The sequence below is a fragment of the Callorhinus ursinus genome, unplaced genomic scaffold (genome assembly GCF_003265705.2).
Source record: "Callorhinus ursinus isolate GAN/ISIS: 27379988/994484 unplaced genomic scaffold, GSC_fseal_2.0 scaffold41, whole genome shotgun sequence".
Lineage (NCBI taxonomy): Eukaryota > Metazoa > Chordata > Mammalia > Carnivora > Otariidae > Callorhinus > Callorhinus ursinus.
Window position 1 is genome coordinate 615,895 of NW_027397103.1, and position 22,297 is coordinate 638,191.

General features: G+C 53.6%; 2 protein-coding genes across 6 annotated transcripts in view; both read right to left on the reverse strand.

Moving 5' to 3' along the window:
- Window positions 1-7,221, reverse strand: part of MYO1H (myosin IH) — a 135,037-nt gene extending 127,816 nt beyond the window's left edge. The window contains exons 1-2 of the mRNA XM_073880979.1: window positions 6,809-7,221; window positions 3,311-3,523 (exon numbers count right to left, since the gene is read on the reverse strand). The gene's annotated coding sequence lies outside the window, so the exon portion shown is untranslated. The remainder of the gene's footprint in view (window positions 1-3,310; window positions 3,524-6,808) is intronic.
- Window positions 7,222-7,359: 138 nt separating this feature from the next.
- The window catches only part of ACACB (acetyl-CoA carboxylase beta), a 119,352-nt gene continuing 104,414 nt past the window's right edge, over window positions 7,360-22,297 (reverse strand). For all 5 annotated transcript variants that reach the window (XM_073880976.1, XM_025889344.2, XM_073880977.1 and 2 more), the window contains 12 exons: window positions 21,425-21,535; window positions 20,225-20,368; window positions 19,505-19,625; window positions 17,918-18,014; window positions 16,013-16,109; window positions 15,321-15,456; window positions 14,297-14,474; window positions 12,093-12,205; window positions 10,829-10,983; window positions 10,004-10,174; window positions 9,765-9,901; window positions 7,360-8,960 (listed from right to left, as the gene is read on the reverse strand). In XM_073880976.1, coding sequence (XP_073737077.1) covers window positions 8,834-8,960; window positions 9,765-9,901; window positions 10,004-10,174; window positions 10,829-10,983; window positions 12,093-12,205; window positions 14,297-14,474; window positions 15,321-15,456; window positions 16,013-16,109; window positions 17,918-18,014; window positions 19,505-19,625; window positions 20,225-20,368; window positions 21,425-21,535 — 1,587 coding nt within the window. In that variant the 3' untranslated portion in view covers window positions 7,360-8,833. The remainder of the gene's footprint in view (window positions 8,961-9,764; window positions 9,902-10,003; window positions 10,175-10,828; window positions 10,984-12,092; window positions 12,206-14,296; window positions 14,475-15,320; window positions 15,457-16,012; window positions 16,110-17,917; window positions 18,015-19,504; window positions 19,626-20,224; window positions 20,369-21,424; window positions 21,536-22,297) is intronic.

A 22,297-nucleotide genomic window follows, 5' to 3' on the forward strand; every position in this document is an offset into this window, starting at 1 on the left:
ATCCCCGCCAGGCTCCTGAAATGACCCGCGATCCCCTTTGAGATGGGACGCGTTGGTGCACCACGGAAACTCCTCCAGTGGGGAGGCTCTTGAATTTATTCCTCTGGGACTGAGCATCCACCTCAGCCCCCAGAGCCCAGGCCCCGAGGCCTGGAGCAGAACTGGCCGAGTGGCCAGCTTCCCTTGGCCTGGCCTGGGCTGCACTCCGAGGCGGGTGCCCGCCCCCCACCCTCCAGGCCCGCTCCTCCTGCAGGCCGTTGCACACGAGAGACCCCTGCGCCATGCCGGGCCCTGGGCCCCCGTGTACATTTATTTATATTTATTGGAGCCCCTCTGCACCATCTCTTCGAAGCCGGCCCCGCGGCCTCTGGAATGAGAGTCCCCGGTCCCTGCCTGCATCCGGGTAACCCTAACTCCCAAATTTCTCCAGGACATCATGACTCCAACTGGCTCTTAAGCCCTTTTGCAGCCTTGGGCTGCTTTTTAGAACAAAAAGCACTTTGGATACTATGGAACATCCTCTTTTTCTAAATTGGAGACCAGAGACGGTTCTAGCCGCTGGGTCGTGATTTGGATCTCTTCCCACACGCACCCGGGAGGAGAGGTGCCCCACACCGCTCGCGGCGGCTCGGGGGCTTTCTAAGGGCAGATCGGGATGGGATGGGAATGGGAAGAATGGCGGGGGCCATTTGTGCTGGAATTTAAGATACTTGTGATGTAAAAAGCAAACGGAACCATGTAAAGCTTGCCCCACGCGGTGAGGGAGGGCTGACAAAGCTGCAATGCAGAGTATTTATTGGCACTTGGTTGCCTATTCATTGCCCTATGGCCATTTTTATGTATTTCTCTTTTTTTTCTCTTGTTACCAATTACTGATTTTGCAAGTGGCGGATTCTGCAGGCAGTGGGTTGGAGGAGGGACAGGAGCCTGTGTCGGCGGGGACAAGAGAAGGTAACTCGGGATCTTCCAGCCCAGTCGATGCCGAGAAACTGCAGTGGTGGCTCAGACCACTGTCCTCTCTTGACCAACTGGACATTTGGCTCCTGTGTCTGGGCGTTCCCAAACCCAAGGGCCAGAAATTTCCTCAGCCAGCCGCCTGGAGGGCTCAAGGTTGGGGCTTGTCTCAGAGGACCATCTTGATTTAAGTACTTGCTACCTAGTTCTGGAACTTTCTGCCGAGCAGCCATCATCTTTAGACACAGTCTGGTGTTGCCCATCTGAGCAGGACCGCTCAGCGCCTTTGTGTGATGTGACCCCCCCCCCCCCCGACAAGTTAAGATGTTTGAGTTGTTGTTAATGAAGACCCCGCATTCGGGTGACGCCAAGACTCTGTGAAAGTAGTGAATAACTGTTTTTTGTCAATAAAGGCTGAATGGCAGCCCTGTGGCTCAGAGAGAGGTGTGAGGGGGCGTGAAGGACAAGAACGCCATTTGTCACTCGCCGCTCACAGGTGAGGTCCCATTTACAGATGGGGAAACTGAGGCCCAGAGAGGTAACACCACAACAACACTGTACCCAGGTGTCTGATGCCAGGTTCCCATTGGAGTTTGTCATTATTGGGAAAATTAGCATAGCCATCATTTACTGGCCCTCAGTGTCAGGCTTTTGGCAGGCATCCCTCAGGCAGGGATGTGAACTCCATTTATTGCTCAGAAAGCAGAGGCTCAGATCAGCCGAAGAGGTAGGACTGAGGCCCTGTGTGTCAGACTCCAGAGCTAGAGCTCAGTGGTGCTGCCTCTGGTGCATTCCTGGGGTCAGAGAAGGTAACAAGGTGGGAGCAGATGCACCCTTTTCAGCACCAGGCCCTCCTTCAATCCTCGTTACGACCCTGCCAGGCATGGCTTCGTCACCGCACCCATTTTGCAGATGAAGAAACTGAGGCTCAGGGAAATAAAGGAATGTCTTGCCACCCAAGATAACAGCAAAAGGGTGCATTAATTAGGAGTCGGTCTAGCTCTTTAGCCCTCCTGGAGAGTGGCTTGCAGCCTCACTGGGGAGACCAGTCTGTGCATGTGTGACAATTAGCAGGAAAGGAAGTGTAGGAGGCTGATGATGGGGAAGGGCGGATGGGTCCCACCTCAGTGGAAACCACGCAGATGACAGGGAGAGACTCCCCCCGTGGCTTGGCTCCACGGTGGCCCTGTGACCCAAGCCTGGCCAATGAGCGCATCACTGCCCCCACCGCCCTCAGTGACTGGTTGGGACTGGAATGACCCAGGCCATGTTGGTCACAGCAAGTGGGCATCACCCGGGGACTTTGTAGCAGCTATAGGACAGGGCCGCCACGTTGGAGGGTGAAGCCTCGTATGCACAGAATCGAGGCAAAAAGGTCACAAGCTCTCAGCCAGAGCCCCAGTCACAACCCTAGCGTTACCTGCGCAGGGGCCGAGCTGACCCTGGGAGAAAGCACAAAGGAGAGAGACCGGAGGAATGAGGCTTCATGGAGGCTCTTTCTGCAATTGGTCAACTCCGGAGAAAAATACTCATCATTGGCCACCCTTTCAATACCAGCTGCGTGCTACATGGAGCTAAACACCAGGAAGCCGCTCCTGACTAGTCCAGCTCAACCACCCACAGAAGCAGGAGATGGTCCCACTTCCCAGATGAGAAAACGGAGACTCAGCTCATGATTGTGCAGCTTCTCTCCTCCTTCCGGGGGAAATCACCCACGTTCTAACCTCAGAAAGAGCAATGCCACCGGCTAACACGTACGGGGGCTTACTCTGTGCTCCGTGCACTGCGACACGGCCTATTTCATTTATCCTGTTCTCTGGGGGAGGGTGGGGGGGGGTAGTTGCCGTCCACCCTGGGAGGCAGAATAGCGGCTCCCGGACAGTGGCCACACCCTAATCCGGGGACTTGGTTGTGTTACAGCAAGGGCAGCGAAGGGAGCAGGCGGGATTAAGGTTGTGTATCAGCTGCCCTGAATCTAGGGAGAGTCTCCTGGATTATGCAGGTTAGCCCCGTTGTAATCACAGGATCCTGAGACGTGAAGGAGGGAGGCTCAGTGTCAGCTCTGAAGAGGCCACCTTGCTGGCTCTGACAATGGAGCGGGGCCTCTAGACACTGGAAAACACGAGAAAACGGGCTTTCCCTCGGAGCCTCCAAAAAGGGCCACAGGCTTCACAACACCCTGATTCTAGCCCAGCGAGACCCGTTTCAGACTTCCGATCTCCAGAACTGTCAGAGAACACGTTTGTGTGGTTTTGAAGCCACGAAGCTTGCGCTCATTGTGACAGCCGCTGCAGGAAACAAACAGCCCATTTTACAGAAGAGAAAACTGAGGCTCAGAGAGGCGGAGCCCGCTTACCTGTGATTAGTCAGGGCGGGAGGTGGGGCTCCAAAGGCGCTCTGCTTCCCGCGCCGGCCCTGTATCCATCTCCTGGGCTCAGCTCTGCTGGCACCACCCGCTTGCTGGCCGGAAGTGGGGCCGAAACTGAGGGTTCGACCCCAGGTCTGCCGATATCCCGGCCCTTTCCGTGGCATCGCCCTGCCTCGTGGAGCGTTTGCTCCTGAAGGGCAGCTGCTGGAGGTTCGGAGAGAGGGAGAGAAGGAATGGACACAAGACGTAGGAGAGGAGATGAGGAAGTAGGTGTTGCCTCCTCTGGTCGATGCCGGTTCCTCCTCTGGGTGCGAATGCGGAGCCTCCCAGCCCCGGGGTCTCAGCGCCCCCACCTCCAGTCCAGGGGCAGCAGGCCGAAGACCAAACTGGCGGAAGGCAGGGCAGCCAGGGCAGGAGCCGCTGGGTGGGCGGGGGAAGCAGGATGCCCAGGGAAGGAAAATTTAAAGGCGCACGCGGGTGAGGCTGCATGTCCCCCCGCCATCCTGTGGGAGGGGTGCAAGCAAAAAGGTTCAACGACTTCTGAGTTAAAACTGCTTCTAGGCTTGACCTGTAAGGATGGCTGCTATAGAAACGAACCAAAAAGCCGGTACATGTTGGGGAGGATATGGAGAAACCAGAATCCTCATGCCCTGTCGGTGGGAAGGTAGGACGGTGTAGCCCCTGCGGAAAACAGTACCCCGTCTTCTCCAAAAGTGAAGCATAGAATTGCCGTTTGGTCCACAATTCCACGTCTGGGCATCTACCCCCAATAGAAGTGAAAGGAGGGACTCGGAGATACCTTTGCACGCCGGTGCTCACAGCAGCATTATTGCCAAAAGCCAAAAGGTGGAAGCAACCCAAGTGACCATCGATGGATGGATGGATAAACGGAATGTGGGTGCCACGGTCTGAACGTCTGGCCACACCCCCCCTTCCTTAGTTGAAATCCTAATGCCCACGTGATGGCATCAAGAGGTGGGGCCTCCGGGAGGTACTTAGGTCATGAGGGTGGAACCGTCAGGAATGCAATTAATGCTCTTACTAGAGGCCCCGGAGAGCTCCCTGCCCTTTCTGTCAGGGGAGGACACAGCAAGAAGTTTGCAACCCAGAAGAGGCCCCTCGCCTGGCCATGGTGTCACCCTGATCTTGGATTTCCAGCCTCCAGAACTGTAAGCAATGAAATTCTGTTATTTATAAGCTATAAGCCCCCAAGTCTGTGGTACTTTGTTGCAGCGGCCTGAACAGACTAAGACAGACAGTAGTGTATATGTTCAATGGGATGTTATCCAGCCTTAAAAAGGACGGACATTTGGACACCTGCTGTAACAGGGATGAACCTTGTGGAGATTATGCTGAGTGAAAGAAGCCAGCCACCAAAAGGCAAATAGCGCATGATTCCACTTATAGGAGGTACCCAGAGTCGGCAAATTCATGCCCCAGTGGTTGCCGGGGCTGGGGGAAGGGGCCAGTGGGGGTGTGTAATGGGCAAGGAGTTCCAGTCTGAGATGAGAATGTTGTGGAGACGGATGGCGGTGCCGGTCGCTCAACAGTGTGGATGTACGTAACGTCACTGAACTATACACTTCAAAATGGCCAAAATGGTGAATCTTATGTATATCTTACCCTAATAAAAAAATGAAACATCCTAGATTCTTGGCCTGTGTTTCTTGCACATGGAGCTGCTCAGAGCTACACATGGGTCAGAATATCACAAGATACAGATCCTCATTGAAAGGGGCCTTTCCCCTCACCTTCCAGAAGGGGACCACCTCTCTGCCGGTAAGACTGCTCTCCAAAATCCCTCCTCCGCTCAGTAGCCAGAGGGATTCAGGGATCCCTAGGCATACATTCCATTTTCGAACCCACATGTCATATATATATGAGCATGCAAGAGGAGACACACAGAAGCTGAGGGACCACAGGGAATGGGCTTCCAACCCATTGGGGAGGTGGTCAGGGAGAACTACCTGGAGGAAGCACCATTTGAGTTGGGTTTTGAGGGATGAGTAGGAGTCAGCTAGGCAAAGGCCAAAGGGGAAGGAGTGTTTCTCCCAAGAGAAATAGTCTGTGCTCATCTGAAGGTGAACTGACAAGTTTGGTCTGGTGCATGAGGATGACAGTCTGTAGGAAAGGTGTGCAAGCTGGGTGTGGCTCATGCCAGTCTATATAGGATCAAGCGAGAACTCTTCCCTGGGAGCACTTGGAACAGTGAAGGGGCATTTTGGGGGTCGACTATTGGCAGAAAGCCTTGGCGTGGCTTGGGCATCAGCTGCTATACCAACTATAGTTGTGACCAGGAAGGTCTCCTTATGGTTAACCACTTGCAATTTCTACCTTTGGGGACTCTGGATATCAGCTCCCGAGGGCGGGAGTGGGCTGTCTTGCTCATGGCCGTGCCCCCTCACAGTGCTTGGCACGTAGTACGCGCTCAATAAATAGTTGATGAAAATGACTGGCACAGACAGGCTTGTGCCCTGGGAGGCCGGAGCCCCCCTCCCTAGCCACGCGGTTGGCCGCCTCATCTCAACATACCTCTGTTGTTCTCAATGTGCTCTCACCTGCAGAGGAGCTCAGGATGTGATTTATTTTTTTTTAAAGGTTTTATTTGAGAGAGTGAGCAAGAGAGAGAGCGCAAGCTGAGGGGTGAGGTGGGGAGGGGCAGAGGGAGAAGCAGATTCTCCTCAGCAGGGAGCCCAATGGGGGGCTCGATCCTAGGACCCTGAGATCATGAGCTGAGCCGAAGGCAGACGCTTAACCGACTGAGCCACCCAGGTGCCCCTCAGGATGTGATTTAAAGAAAAAAACGCATTTTGAGAAATATACTAATGTCTGCAATTCACTCTGAAATGGGTCCAAATGAGAAAATGGATTGACAGATTGAGAGAGGGATGGATAGATGGAGAGACAGGCAGTAAGCAAGGACCAGCACAAGAAAATGTCAAGGACAGCAGTGAGTACTGGATGATTAGGGCTCTGCGGCTGAGAATTCGACTTTTTGGTATTTGGAGATTTTTCGTAACAAAGTGGCAGGGGGAAAAATGACTCTGGGTTAAAAGGCCAACTGACTTTTGGAGCTGGAGAATTAGGTGGGGAAGGCAAACCAAGGGGCAGAAGTTGGGATGCCTTCTGGCAGCACTCCACGTTTGTGATTTGGACAAGCTGTACGCGCAAGGACACAGGGCTCATTCAGGTGATTTGGTGGGGGGGGGGGTCCAGAATCTGCTGATCCAGGGAGGGAGAGACTTCAGTGAATGGAGAGGGTAGCTGGCCTCCAGCAGAGGCCTGGCCCAAGAGGTGCCAGGTTCTTGATGAGGATCCAAGTGATGACGTTGGTTGGATTAGCCAGGGGGGAGTAGTGGGGCAGATCTAGACGGTGTCCTCACATTTCAGGATATAACCTCTGCAAAGGTTCAGGATTTCTGGGAAAGCCAGAAGCCTAGCAAGATTGAGTCCGGCTCAGCCTGGGGGCCTGGCCCCAACTCTCACCAGCTGTGTGACTTCAGGCAAGTCTGTTCATCTCTGAGCCGATGTTTTCTTGTCTATAGAAGTGAGGATAGAGGGTGGCATGGACTTCAGGGGCTCCCGAGGATCGCATGGGATAAAGTCAGGGCGCCACACACAGCCAGTGGCCATCACCCTGAGCATCCCTTCTGGACCCAAGCTGCCCACTGAGGCCTCTGTCCACACTCGGTGGTATGACCCCGCCCCCCTTCCTTAGAGGCGGCTTCACAAAGTCCCCCAAGGAGAGAAGTCAGCCTGATCAGGCAAAGGACTTGCAGCTGAGCCGATTGCCAATGCGCTAAACTCAGCATCATCAGCCGGCAGATAGCGACACGCGCTCATTTTTGAAATCCCGCTGAAAAGACCAAGTCCGCCTGTGGTCTTCAGGATACAAACTCCTATCAGAGCTTTGTCTTCCTCGGATGGGGGCTTGCTCAAGATTTCAGCCGATGTAGGAGGCTGGTGAGCTGCGGCGGAATCACCCAGGGAGGCAGCCTGCCTTTTCTGGTCCCGAGAATAAGTCAAGGCCAAAGGGCTTCCTTTAAAAAGTACTTTATTCCACATACCTCCTGGTGGGTTCCCCCACCCACCCTTCCTGGGTAGCAGCTAGTCATCGACTTCTCTTTCCCTCCAAAACCACGGGAGCCTCCCGCACTCGGAAACATTCAGGTCCCAGTGCAGCGCGGATGTCTGCTCCCTCCCACAACGGGCCGCGGGGTGGGGCAACAGCTCACTCATCTTCCTCCCAGCCCTCACTGCTGCCAGGACACTTTGCTTTGCCAGGGCCGTCACTGGTTGATGGCCCAACTGTATGTTTTTCAACTCAGGCATCCTCAAGCATCCTGGCTTGCGGGGGCTTCGCTGGGCATCCTCGCTGGCCTCCGAACGGGTCCGGCATGACAGGTGGTGTCCTCAGACAAACTGCCCATCCCGGCGGGGGGTCGGGGGGGACGGCCGACTGCCCCCATTACTGGCACCGGAGGACTGAGGGACGGGGCCAGGATAGCAGGTCTGACGTGGGGCAGCCTTCAGAGCCCAGTGCTGGAGGGCATGTCACAGAGGTCTCCCTGAGCAAATCGGTGCGGCCCTTGTGGTCCAGTCCTTGAACACCCACAGCTCTGCCCCTTGGGGCTGGATCCCTCCACAGACATCGAGGCACCAGGTGAGTGACAGCAGAGGGGCTCTCCAGGGAGGGTAGTGGCAATCACAGCAGTGATACTCACGGCCTGGTGACAGTTTTCCTTCTGCCTCTGTACTCCCCAGCTGGCCACGAGGGTGCATGCAGGGGGAGGGAAGGGGCCGGAGGAGGGCTAGGAGCCACGGGGCAGCCGGACAATTCTGCCCATTTACAGTCTCTCTCTCAAAAACAAAATCTCTAAGCATGGCCTACCAATGAGACGTTCCTGGCGACTCTCTAGGGGCCACTTGGGGAGCGATATACCATTTTATTCTCCTAAAAAATCATTCAACCCTTGCCCGGGTAACTTGACAGCATCCGAATAAGCCTCCTTACAGAAATAGGGTTTTTGTTTTGTTTTTTTTCTTCTTGTCTCTGTACTTCTTTCCTTGGCCTATTTATTCTGCTGAAATAGAGAAGATGCTTCCATCAAGAGTTGGTCTCAAGAGTAAAAAAGTAGAAGATTCCATGATCGGATACAAAACAAGCCTACAAGAACACCTGGGTCCCGCACGCCAGGCACCAGAAAGCAAAAGGAAACCAGGATGTTTGGGGTCAGGTTGATTCGGTGATGCAGCAAAATGTGTTGTCTCAAGAGACACTAGAACAAACTTCCCAGCAACGGAGAGGAAGCTATTTCTGTTTGGAAGGGGACACTCCTGAGCCTTTTATTGAGACAGGAGTGAGTGGGAGGCCAGCAGCCCTGTAGAAATGCCCAGGATATTTTTTTTTTTTTTTTAAAGCAAACCCCCAAGGTCCTGATGAGGCCTGCGGCAGGCGGGTCGGCATGGTTTCTCTTGCCTGTGGTCCTGCAAGTGGCGAGGTGGCGGGGGTCAGGTAGAGGCTGGGCTGTCCACAGTGGACAGGAGGTGAAGGACTTGGGCCCGCTCGGCTGGGCTGATGTGCTGACTCATGTACACGATGCAGTCCACGGCCACTTCAGGGTTCTCCTGCACCAGGCTGCGGTGGGAGGGGAGAGAGGGCTGGGGTCATTCCTGCCACTCAGGTCAGTGGGCCCTAGGGCAGGCCCCAAGAATCCCCGCGCGGGGCCCGTGTCATGTTCCAGTGTGCGTGACAACCCAGAGCTCCCAAATCTCTTTGTGCTGTGGTCACCATGGGGGTGATGGTCCCGTGTGGCGGGAGGGAACACCACCTGGGGAGGAGAACACCCTGGAGGACGGTGGACCCCATCAGTCACTAGCTGTGCGACTGGACAGACAGCACGTCCCCGGAACCTCAGCGTCGTTCCCCAAATGCGGTCCCACGGGATCTCCTACCCACCTCACAGGGGACCCTGTTGTAATGGGGTGAGCAAATCCTTGGGGAAGGCTGATACCAAATAGAGGCAGCAGCCTACAGCCTAGCAGGAAGGAATGTGGGTTCTCACACATGCACTCTAGTTGGGGTGCCTGGGGGGCTCAGTCGGTGAAGCGGCTGCCTTCGGCTTGGGTCATGATCCTGGGGTCCTGGGATGGAGTGCCGTATCGGGCTCCCTGCTCAGCGGGGGATCTGTTTCTCCCTCTCCCACTCCCCCCTGCTTGTGCGTGCTAATAAATAAATAAAATCTTAAAAAAAAAAAAAAAAGTGCTCTAGCTGTGACCTTGGGATGAGTCGCCCTATAGATTCCAGCAAGGAATACAGCCCTAAGCCCGAGGCCCGGGACCACGCAGCCACTCTGGAGTCATGTGGCTGGAGGAAAATCCTGGCTCCCGCACTTGCCAAGAAGTCCAAGAGATGGGCAGGGGGGGCGGGGTGGCCACTTACCCTCTGATGGCCTTGAGGACGGAGTCTCGCTTCAAGCACTTGATGTTCTCGCAGATGGTGGAGCGCAGGCCGTCCCCCGCCTGCCAGTGCTGTTCCAGCCACTGTACCACCACCTGGTTGTTGTCCCACAGGTAGGCCTGGGGGAGGGGAGAGATGGACCCCACGCCCAGCAGTCTAGCTAGCCTCTGGCCCCCCATAGCCCCCGCCCTGTCTCCATCCCGTCTCCACCCCAGGCCCACCTTGACGGCCCCCTCAGTCTCCACGAACCACCGGCGCAGCATGGACTGGATGTGCACGTGGCTCAGTTCGCTGCTGGCCTGCAGGATCTCCTGCTTGACCTGGTCCTCCAGCAGGAGACGGCGCAGGCGCCAGTACAGAAAGGTGCGTGCGGTCCTCCACTCTAGGATGTCCTGCGGACAAGCCCCAGGCCTGAGCCCTCCGGGAGGGCAGGGGGAGATGCAGGGCACTGTCGGGTCTGGGCCCCGCACGAGGTGCAGGCTCTCCGATCGTTCCCATTTTACAGACCAGGCAGCTGAGGCTTTGGGGAGAGGTGGAGGCCCCTGCCTGGGGAGGTGGCAGAGGGGAGATGCTGCCAGAACCCGACACTGGCTTACCAGAGGCATGCAGGGCTTAGGCTGGCTGGGGAGGGGAGCACACACACAGGGTGGTAGGCTGACTCTACGATAGCCTCTTGGGGGCAGCGCGATGGGGCAGAGTTTGGGACCAGCAGTGCTGGGTGAGTGCAGGGCAGGACCAACCAGTTCCAAATGTGGCCCAGCAGTTACAGACACACACACAGAGGTCAGACTGGTGGTTCCCAAACCTTGCTGCCTGTTGGAATCTCCTGGGGATTTGAAACCATACTGATGCCAGGCTCCCCGCCACAGCCGATCTAATTAGTCTGGGGAGCCACCTAGGCCCTGGGTTTTTTTTTTTTTTTTTTTTTAATAGCTCCCCAGGTGATTCTAACGTATGGCGTTCCCGCCCAGATCGCCTCCTGTTTGGAAGCCAGGTGACCTTAGGATGGCCCACTCATGCCCTGCCCCACAGCCGCAGGCTCTTACAGCGATGGCACCCTTCTCCAGCATGCAGATGGGCCTGTCGTGTAGGTCGGCGAACTGCACCGCCACCTGGTGGTAGATAGGCAGCAGCAGATCCTCCCGGGCCTTCAGCTGGCCCTCCAGGTCCTTGCGGTCCTTGTCGGACAGCTCCGACATTCCTGTGGGCAAGGGCACAAACCAGGCTTTGCGGCACAAGCCCATCACACTTGAATTCCAATCGCACCCCCCAATCCAGCTGCTCCTGCCATCTCAGGGAGGCACTCACAATGGAGAGACAGCATTGAGCCTGCGATTCTGCATGTGCCCCCTTTAATCAGAAAGAACCACTGTGCTTTGCATATTGCAAAAGATAAGAAGGGAAGATTATAAACAACTCTGCCAATTTCACACCTTAGATGAAATAGACAAATTCTTTGAGCTCTGCCGAGAGGAAACAGATAGCCTCAATAGTCCTATATATAACAAAGAGGAATTTGTAGCTAGACACCTCCTACCGATGATTTAAAGAAATAATGCCAATTCAAAATCAGAAAATAGGAGAGAACACTTCACAACTCATTCTAAGAGATGGGCATTACCCTGATACCAAACCAAAGAAATCACACACACACAAACACACACACACACATGGATAAATCTTGTGAAGAGTACAGTTATAAAGATATCGCCATCCAATATGGCCTTTTTTTTTAAGAGAGTGAGCGAGCAAATGAGTTGGGGAGGAAGGGCAGAGGGAGAGGGAGAGAGAGAATCTCAAACAGACTCCACAGTCAGCTCCACAGTCAGATGTGGGCCTCGATCTCACAACCCTGAGATCAGGACCTGAGCCCAAATCAAGAGTCAGACGATGAACTGACTGAGCCACCCAGGTGCCCCCAACATGGGCTTTTAAAGAGAATTACATCTAAGGTTACAAGTGAAACAAAGCTATCACTCAGACAAAGCTGGTAAAATATTTTGTCTGATGGAAAATTCTAAAAGGACACCTTGCTGTGAAAATGCTGATCTCCTTTACTGGCCCCAAATACTTCCATTTTTCTTTTTGTGTGTGTTGAGAAATACATACACTGAGGCACTAAACATTTTTTTTTTTTTTTTAGCATTAAAGGGGTCGATTTTGCTACACGAGAACACTGAAAACATCTCACCATTTTTGTAGGTGTGTTTTGGTACGTTTCACCTTTTTACCAAACTAGAAACCTCTAGCAGTGGAGCAGGCTGGGCTTCTCTTGCCCTCTGAGAGATGGCGCACTTCCAACCCTCTTACCAAGCTGTTCCACAAGCTTCTTGTAAGCCGGGTCAATCCTTCTCATGGTCTTTACCAGATCTTTCTTTCGGTACTTAATCTCCACTGTTCCCTCCGGCTCCAGAATATTCGCCCTGAAAAAAGAAAAGGCAGGGGTGGAGACGTAGGAGATGTTCCCCAACAAGGCAGTGGAGGCAGGAGAGCCAGGAAATCTGGGTTGTGACTTCTTAGCTCTTTGACGGACTCACTCTGTGACTTGGGCAAGTCAGAGGGGAATCTCTGGTCACCTGCTTCTATATCCATAAAATGAGGGGCTGAGTCCACATTTTAAAATCAAGTTTTCTGAGCTCTGGAAGGCCCTCTCAGCTCTGAGAGCATACGACTTTCTCCAGAACAGCCTAGCCCCCCCTGCTCTTCAGCCACAGTCCTTTATGACTCTCCTAATGTCTGTTCTCCCTGGGCCACGGTGCTGTTTCTGATCTCCTTAAAGCTCATGGAGGCACAATATAGAGCTCCACATGGTCCAGTAGGAGCTGGCCTCCCATTTCAAGCCTCTCACTCACCCCTCAGACTGCCCCCCATCCTTTGATAGCTTGGAAGCCCTGAGGAATACTCCATGGAGCTCTGAGCTTCCTGGTGGCCAGAGTGAAAAGTTCATGACTCCATTCGAGGCTGCTTGTGTCCTGAGTCTTCCTGGAGGTCTGACCTCAACAGCCCCCCCATGAGGGTCTAGATGCACTGAAGGCAGGATAGGTTTGGCTCATTTGCACATCACAATGTTTATCATAATGCCTGGCACATAGTAGGTGCTCAATAAATCTTCACTGAATGAATGAATGAATGAATGAATGAATTACATGAGCAGAGGAAGCCTCTATCTTGGATAGAACTACTCCTGAGGTCTTTATATCCTATACACCATAGAGCAGAGTCTTCACTTTAAAGTCATTCAAACACTGTGTGGCAAGTATTGCAATTATTATTCTTTCTGTAAACATTCCTGGGATGAATTCCTCCTCAAAAAACCATCAAGGTTTTTTTCCCCTGAAGAACTGGTATACTTTCATGCAAGTATCAATTCTGTCATTGGTTCAGCCACTATATTTTCTTTTTTTTTTTTTCCCAAGATTGTATTTATTTATTTGACACAGAGAGACACAGCAAGAGAGGGAACACAAGCAGGGGGAGTGGGAGAGGGAGAAGCAGGTTTCCTGCAGAGCAGGGAGCCCGATGTGGGGCTCGATCCCAGGACCCTGGGATAATGACCTGAGCCGAAGACAGATGCTCAATGACTGAGCCACCCAGGCACCCCCAGCCACTATTTTCCAACCACCCCCTAGCAATCAAGCATGGTGCCAGGCCCTGGGTTATAAAACCGAATAAAGCACGGCCCCTACAGGAACTCATAGGTTTGGGAGAGAATCAGAGTCCAGGAGGAAGCAGATGACGGGTTTTATTTCCCTTTTCATCCTGGCTGCCAGGAAGCTCAAGTGCTTTCCATCTTTCCTGATTTTTTGACTGCAAACTTCCTTGGGAAGCAGGTGAATATTAAGTCATGAAAGAACAAACAATAGTTCTTCTGCCGTCTCCGGCTCCAGCTACTAACTCTACTGAGAAAAATCGTTTGTTTGTTTGTTTGAAGATTTTATTTATTTATTTGAGAGAGAGAACACAAGTGGGCAAAGGGGCAGAGGGAGAAACAGACTCCCCACGGAGCAGGGAGCCTGATGCGGGACTCGATCCCCAGGACCCTGGGATCACGACCTGAGCTGAAGGCAGACGCTTCACTGACTGAGCCACCCTGGCGCCCCTTCTCCTGAGAAAATCTACTTGTGCACTGGATGCTAGTTTCAGATTGGTAAAACTGGAGGCTCTCCATCCTTCAGAAACTCAGAATGCCAGGCACCTGGGTGGCTCAGTCGGTGAAGCGTCTGTCTTCGGCTCAGGTCATGATGCCGGGGTCCTGGGACCGAGCCCCGTGTCGGGCTTCCTGTTCGATGGGAAGCCTGCTTCTCTCTCTCTCTCTCTCTGCCCCTCCCCCCGGCTCGTGCTCACTCTCTCTCTCTCTCTCTCTCTCAAATGAACAAAAATCTTAAAAAAAAGAAACCAAAAGAACTTCAATGCCCTGGCAATTCCTGGCCATCGGCTTAAAGATGACAACGGGCTCTCAGGTCTGGGGGGGAGAATAAGCCAAGGCTCAGCCAGGCAGAGGGTGACACACCCACCTGCTCTCCTTGTCTGCATACAGTTCTATGCACAGGGGGTTGATGGAGGAATCCATGACCACCCAGGAGCCCCCCCGGAGCTCCGCGTAGGGTGGGATGTAGGTCAGGATGGGCTGTTTGTACTGCCTGAGGCTGTCCACGATGTAGGCTCCAAACTTTAGCATCTGGTCGTACATGTCTGCAAAACAAAGCAGTCACCTGCTGAGGAGGCTGCAGGCCCCAGCACCTGTCCGCATGCCAAGCCCGCAGCCCTCATCGCCCTGGGGGTCCTGAGAAAGTGTTCAGCCGGGGTGCTTGGTGGCACCATGGAAAGAGCTCTGGGCTGGGAGTCAGGAGTGATGAGCCCAGGTACAGACGGCACCCTGACTGTCCATGTGACCTCGGACATGTCACTCTCCCTGCCTGGGCCTCAGTGTCCCCATCTGTAAAAGGAGGTGTAGGGCCATCCCAAAGATTCCTTCCAGTTCTGACTCTGGGATGCCCTTGCCGGTGACTGACCGCCCCCTGCCCTGTCCTGTCGGTTCTACACACAGACAACCTACTCAGCAATAACACAGGTCCTTGCCTCCTGCCCACACACAGTATGGCCCTTATTCTCCACCAAGACGGGGCCCTCCAAGTACCAGGCACCTTACATGGTTACCATGCAACAATAAAAGCAGGCATCATCACACCGAGAGCTAACACCACATACCAGTGATCAGCTCATCAAATCCTCACCTTGGACCTCTGGGGTTGGTCTTATTCTTAGCCCCTTCACCGGAGGGAAGTTCCCAGGGCTGCCCTCCTGGCCCTGCCCCTAACAGTGTGACCTCTGGAAAGTCACACCGGGAACCCTCAGTTCCTCATCTGTAAGATGGGAAGATGTGACTTCAACTGCTCCTGTCCTCAGGGCAATGGGGGTCTCAGCTAAGAGGCTGACAGAGCCATCCAGAATAGAACCATAGCACCACCTTGAGGGGGCTTCCCTGTCCGGGGTGCTGACCCCGCAGCTTTAGGACACCCAGAGGAGAGGCAGCCTTACCTTTCATGCCACCGGAGAACCCCCTCCAGTTGGCAAAGATCATCAGGGGCAACTTCTCTCGGTTGAAATCGTTGATGGCCTGGGCCGTCTTGTAGGCCGAGTCTGGGAGCCACACCTGGCCCGCCTGCTGGATTATCTGAAACACGGAGTGGCCTGGATCAGACTCCTCTGTGCAAGAGCGGCAGGAGGACATGGGGACAGCCATCTGAGCCACACCCTAGAGGGCAGGCAATCCGATCTGTGTTGGCACCTACACCAGAGCCACGGGCTTACAGGGAGGGCCCAAAGCTCGCCTGCTAGGGGCCCTGCTTGCCTCCATGGGCTGCAGGTCCCTTCTGCCTCATTTTCAGGCTCAAAGGGGTACAACGTGCCAAGCTAGTCCCGGCCGCACCGAGTCCTAGGACCCACCCTCTGCCTTCTGAGCTCCTCCCAGTATGTGCCATGGCCCACCCTAGACACAATGACAAGGCCAGAGGCGGAAGGCAGGAAGGATTCCCAGGGACTTGTCACCCTCTGAAGAAAAACCGTGGGGGACATTTTTGCATTCCACAGAAACCGTGCTGGAAAAATGCGCCCCCCCCCACCCCCCGTGGCCAAGGACTGGCCCCAGACCCTGGCGTGCGACCACCCAGGACCCACTCTTATTGCCTAAGCCAGCTGAAATAGCAGTCCCAAATTCCCAGCCCCCTCACCTTGGCCTCTGAATCCAGGTTGGCAGGGTCCGCAGGCACCACCACCTCCACGGTCCGCGTCTCCACGGCAATCACTCCAACAGGGATCCCCCCGAGCCTGCGAGGCGGGCATGGGTCAGCCAGGCTGGGTCAGTCAGGCGACACCTGCCCCCCCCGCCCCCCCCCCCCCCCGTGGATTCAGGAGTAGATGGGTCCTCCCAGCCCCGGCTGACATTCTATGGGCATCCTGGGTACACGGGCACTCATGGCAGGGAGGGGGGCACACACAAGACAGCACGGTTTTTACTCTGGCAGATCATTTTCTTGGAGGGCATTCATTTGGAAGGCTCCAAAGCAATAAGAGCCCCCTCACAAGCGGGCGGGCTGGAAAGGTGCTTATCGGCGCCCCTCTTGGGGCACCAGCTGTCATGGTGACAGGGAGGGTTGGGCCAGTGCAGGGACGGGAGCAGCGCTGTCCACTAGAACTTCCCGCGATGCTGTGCGCTCTCTGTCTTGTGCCATCCAGAACAGCCGCTGCGATGAGCCACTTCCTGTGGATGCTGAGCACCGGAAATGTGGCAAGTGCAGCGGAGGAACGGGACCTCTTTCAGCTCGTTGAGGTTTGAATGGTCACATGTGGCCAGCAGCTCCCACATGGGGACAGGGCGGGTCTAGGCACCGAGGCATGTTTGGAAAGGGTTGAGGGATGCTGAGCCTGAAGGAGACTCTGCTCAGGGGGATTCTACAACAACAGTGATTGTCACCGCTTGTTACCTTGCTATGGGCCGGCCCTGTGCCGGGTGCGACCCTGGGTTACCCTCGTTTACGCTCTCAATAACCCTACGAGGCAGGTGGAGGGAAAGTCTTTAAAGAAAGGAAGGGCTTCCATGTGGAAGGGGAAGCCGATCTCATTTCAGGTTTAAAAAAAAAATGATTTTAAAATAGAACATTTATGGAAACGTGAACCAGCTGTTAATACAAGGCTCAAATAATAACAGCAACAGTACTAGCAGGCGCTACCACTTACGGAGCATTCATGATTTTTTTTTTTTTTTAAGTAGGTTCCACGCCTGGCATGGAGCCCAATATGGGGCTTGAACTTGCGACCCTGAGATCAAGACCTGAGCGGAGATGGAGAACTGGATGCTTCACCAACCGAGTCACCCAGGCGCCTGCATTTATGATATTGTAAGTGCTTAACATACATCATCACAACAGTCCTCTGGGGGTAGGATTATCATCCCCATCTTGCAGATGAGCATGTTGAGGCCCAGAGAGGGTGAGTGACACAGCTGGGCTTGACCTCAGATCTGACTCCAGAGCCGGAACCCGTAGCAACTATATAGTGCCGGGAATCTAGTAAATTATAAGGACACTGCTTTGGGCTCCACATAGGAAGGATCTTGCAGGGAGCAGGACATGTCTGGAAAGTTGAGGACTATAACCACTGAGGAATGAGCTGCTCAGTTCTGGGAGCATTCAAGCATTTAAGCCATCCACCAGCTGCGTAGACAAGGGGGTTTCTGACCATGGCCCTCCTGAAATGGAATTCATAGTTTGGAGCGTCTGTGCAATTTTCCGGTGCAGGCCTCCGGAGCTGTCTTCTGATTCCCAAAGGGGCCCATGGCCCCCCGTGACTAGGGAGCCCTGCCCCAGGGGCAGACACTAAGGGGCCAGGGTGCTGGCCCTCAGCAACAAGATGGCTGAGATGCCCACTAAGGCCACAGAAAAATCCAGACTTTATGAAGAAGTTCATCATCCAGAAAACGATCCCCCCGATTGGTTTTTCTTTCAGAAAATCCCAAGGCCAGAAGGAAAGTGCTCTTGGTGGGTCACCCGAGAGGAAAGGACCCCTGGCCTAGTGCCCAGGAGTCCCGATAACCAGGGAGGCCAGGTGAGTGCAGCCTGCCCTGTCCTCAACGTTACCTTGCTCGTCCTGTCACCACGGTCTGGGCCCAAGGCGCCATGATTTCCTTGAAACTGCCATGGTCAAAGAATCCACTCTGCCAGGATCCCTTCAGAGCTGTGGACAGGAGCACATAAGCCCAGGCCAAAGGGCTGGGTTGGTGAGGGTCCCTGGGTCTGCCTGGTGGGACAGACAACCTGGCCTTGACCGCCCAAACACCTGTTTCTCCAGAAAACCATACGGATCCCAACCCCATTAAAAAACAAAACAAAACAACAACAAAAAAATCCCCCCAAAACAGGGCAGCAGGAAATAGACCAAGTCAGGAATTCAGCCCACTTGGAACATCGAACTACATCAGCTCCTGTCAATGCCAAACACACAGAGATCCTAATTCCAAGGATGAGCCCAAGAAGCAGACAGTTGATGGGACACCTTCAAAAGGTGGGATTTGGGGAAGGGACCACCTGCCCTGAAAACCTCATCCTCAACATGCTGGCTGCAGCCTCACAACATTTAACTGGGGGGTGGGGGTGGGGGGGGCACTGTCTCCTTCCAAAAGAGAGAGAGAAAAAGAGACAGAGAGAGAGAGAGATGGAGAAAGAAAGAGGAAGGGAGGAGGGAGGCCCGGATGATGTCAGCTGCAGCCATCCCTGCACAGGAAGCAGTGACACGTCCATCACGGGGTTCAGGCAAGGAGAAAGGAGCTAGGTGACAGGAGGGTCCCGAGCTGCCAGGGAGGGAAGCTGGGTGCCTGAACCCCAACAGCCCGACTCCAGTGTCTGCCTGGGGGCTGGCCTGACTTGATGGCGAAAATGGTCAGAAACAAGTTGGATATTTTATAATCAGGTTAAAGCCATCCCCCTCGGTGCTCACAGGCAAGAAAGCCCAAGAGAAACACAAGAGGGGCAAGCAGGCTGAGGGGCCTCCTGCGCCACGCAGCTGGCTGGACGGCCAGGCCGGTTTCTGACTGTGGCAGCGTCTGAAATTACAGACCGGGGATTATGGGAACGGGGGCAGCTCAGCTTTCCTGTTCTGTTCTGGCTGCTGAGAACGTAACCATACGCCTGCCGGAGACAAACTGGCCCCTTTCAGAGAGAGGGAGGGACAGAGAGAATGTGTGTGTGCAAGCAGGAGTGTGCCCATCTCTACGTGTGAGTGTGCAGAAGAAGCCAGGTCGTCCGTCCCGGGTGAACCCCTGGAGGGCTACCTTAGTAAGGAGAGCCAAACAGAGAGCCAGAAAGAGGGAGAGGGGGAGTAGTCTTCTCTTGGACACTCTGATGTCTGTATTGTCCACCTCTGTAACCATGGGGCAGTTTGAGGGAGGGAGGCCATGCGCTGTGTCGCACCCCCCCTCCATCTACCAGCCCCAGAAACCAGAGGCTCTTTCCACCCCTTCTTGGTTAACAGCTCAGGAGAAGCACAGAGGAAAAGACCCCGCTCCCTCGGCTCCCTCCGCTCCCTCGGCTCCCTCCACATGGGATCTCAGGTGCACCCCTCTGGGACACGTGGCCAGGGATCCCTGCTTCTCTCTGAGTGTTCCTTTGTCCCAGGTGCAGGAAAGAAACTCAAGAGCCAGGGGTCAGGCAAAGCACTTTAGAACTTACTGGGGTGAGGCCTTCCTGCAAGCAGCCACCGGGGGTCATAGGGAGCCCTGGTCGGGAAGAATCCAACTTCTCTGTCAATGGGGTCCGTGGGTGTGATGATGGGGACTGGGCTGTGATTATCCTAGAAAAGGAAACCAACTCTGTCTCCTTGTGCTTGTCAGTGATGCCTGCGATCTGCTTCTCTCCTCCCACCACGATTATGCCTGGTTACGCAGCAGAGCCCAGGCCGAACTAGCCAGTCATTACCAGGATGAGTAGCATTTGGTGCCGGGCTCTCAACATCATTGCCCTGAATCATCAGGGTAACACCCTGGGGTATGTGCTCTTGTGATTCCCATTTCACCGATGAGGAAACTGAGGCTCAGAAAAATTAAGAGACTGGCCCAAGGTCTCACTGCTAGGGAGGAGGGAGCCAGGAAGCAAATCCAGCCTGGCTGCAAAGCTCCAGGAGTCTCTTGTTCAGTGTTACGTCTTCTGATGAGAGGCAATGCCACCCCTTTCCAAAGGCATCCTGACAATGGCATTAAAAAAAGAAAAAAAAGCGAACAACAGCCAGTACAGGGCTGGGTGTCAGAGAGGGAAGGAGGGAGGAGCAAAGAAAAATTAACCCTCGCCACAGTGACAGAGCTCCCTCTTTGCCAAACTCCCATGTTACCCAGCAAATGAACCTGATCACAACATCTTCCCGACTCGAAGCCGCGGGGGGGGGGGGTACTGCACCTTTGGCATATAGGACAGCCACTCCAGGATGGTGTAAACGCCCTCGAAGTCATCTGGCACGGTGATGTGGGAGATGCCGTTGTAATGCATGATCTGCACACCGCCCAGCTGGTTGTTGGAGGTGTAAACCTCTCTGCCTAGGACCTGCTTTGACACGGCACGCTTAGCAAGGGCCTGCCCGGCTCCGTTTGGAAATCATCTCACACTGTGGTCCTCAACCTGCACACTACAATGACCTGGGAGCTCTCAAAAGTCCTGCCACCCAGGCTGCACCCAGATCCATTACAGCAGAATCTTTGGGGCTGGGGCACGGCATCAGTATTTTTTCCTTCAACTTCTAGGTAATTCCAACATGCAGCCCAATGTGAGAACCAGTGAGCCCACCAGATGACTTTGGTCTTCTCATAAAAAGAAACCCCACTCCGTGTTCCTGATTCGGCAGGTTGGCACCGAGGCCTAAGAATCTGCATTCCTAACAGGTTCCCCAGTGAGGCTGATGCTGCTGGTCCGGGGAGCAGACTTTGAGAACTTCAGTGGGATTCTATCAGACATTATATCACGGAGGCTTTATGGCCACGTGGGGGTATGTTTTAATACAGTGAAAACAGTAGAATACCAAACTTCACATTTACCCGGAGTCAGGTAGAGAGAAGGAAATACAGCAAAATTTTAGTAAGAGCCAAAGTACTGGGGGGGTAGGGGGAGCATCTCTTTCCAATTTTCTGTAATATGTAATGCCACGTTAATAATTTTTAAACACTTAAATGTCAGTACACAAGAGAGTTCTACCACAAGAGCCTAATATATTTTTTAAAATTTTTTTGGCTCAGGGCGCCTGGGTGGCTCAGTAGGTTGAGCGTCTGCCTTCGGCTCAGGTCATGATCCCTGGGTCCTGGGATCGAGGCCTGCTTCGGGCTCCTTGCTCAGCAGGGTGTCTGCTTCTCCCTTTCCCTCTGTCCCTCCCCCTGCTAGGACTCGCTCTCTTTCTCAAATAAATAAAATCTTTAAAAAAATAATTTTTTTCAGCTCAGAAGAGACTCAGATAAGTGCACACTGGAAAAAGAGCTAGAAGACGTCAGTAGGAAGGACACTGGTTTCATCCTGAGAAAACTGCCCCATCAGGGGACATGGGAATGTTAGAGTGAGTCCCAGCCCCCCACCCACGGCAGCCCCCTCCCCGCCAAGCTCCTCCGTGGTCACCTTGTTGAGAGCGCCAGCTCCCGTCAGGATGATGTGAGAGTTTTCCACCTGGATCACTCGCTGGCCCAGCCTCACCAAGTAGGCCCCGATCCCCACGGCTCGGCAGGTCACCTGCAGAGAGAGGGGCCCCTCTGAATTCCCGAGGCAGGCCAGGAACCCACCGGGCGTGGAAGCTACAGTCAGGCCACCGGCAACCTGACTGGTAACCAACCAGCACAGGCACAAGCCAAGTCTTCGGGCTCACCTGACCCTGGCTTCCAGAAAGAATGTGGTGAACAAAGAAGCGTGTGGTAAGGACAGACAACAGACATGGAATGTTCTGGTTCTTGCTTCATCCAAGGCCTAGCTCTTATATGTAGCTCTTCTGAGCCACGGCAGCCTCGCACACAACCAAAGGACATCTAGGAGCCGGGGCGAAACTGGTGAAATCGGAGTAAGGTCGATACCAAGGTAAGGGCACTGCGCCAATGTCAATGTCTTGGTCTTGCTAATGTACTGTGGTTACGTAGGATACTGTCATGGGGGAAGCTGAGTGAGGGGGACAGGGGACCTCTCTACACTGTCTTGTAACCTCTGGTGGGTCTTAAACTATTTCAAAATTATATATATATATATATACATATATATATATATATGTATGTATCATTGCATATCATATGTAATTATGATACATATGATACATTTAATTATAATATATATCATATTATATAGGATAAATATTATATATTATGATATATATAATTATAATATATAATAAATAATACTAATAAACTATTTCAAAATTATATATATGTACTAGATATATAATTATATATGATACAGATAAAACATCTATTTTGGAATATATAAAAATAAACATATCTTTATAGATAT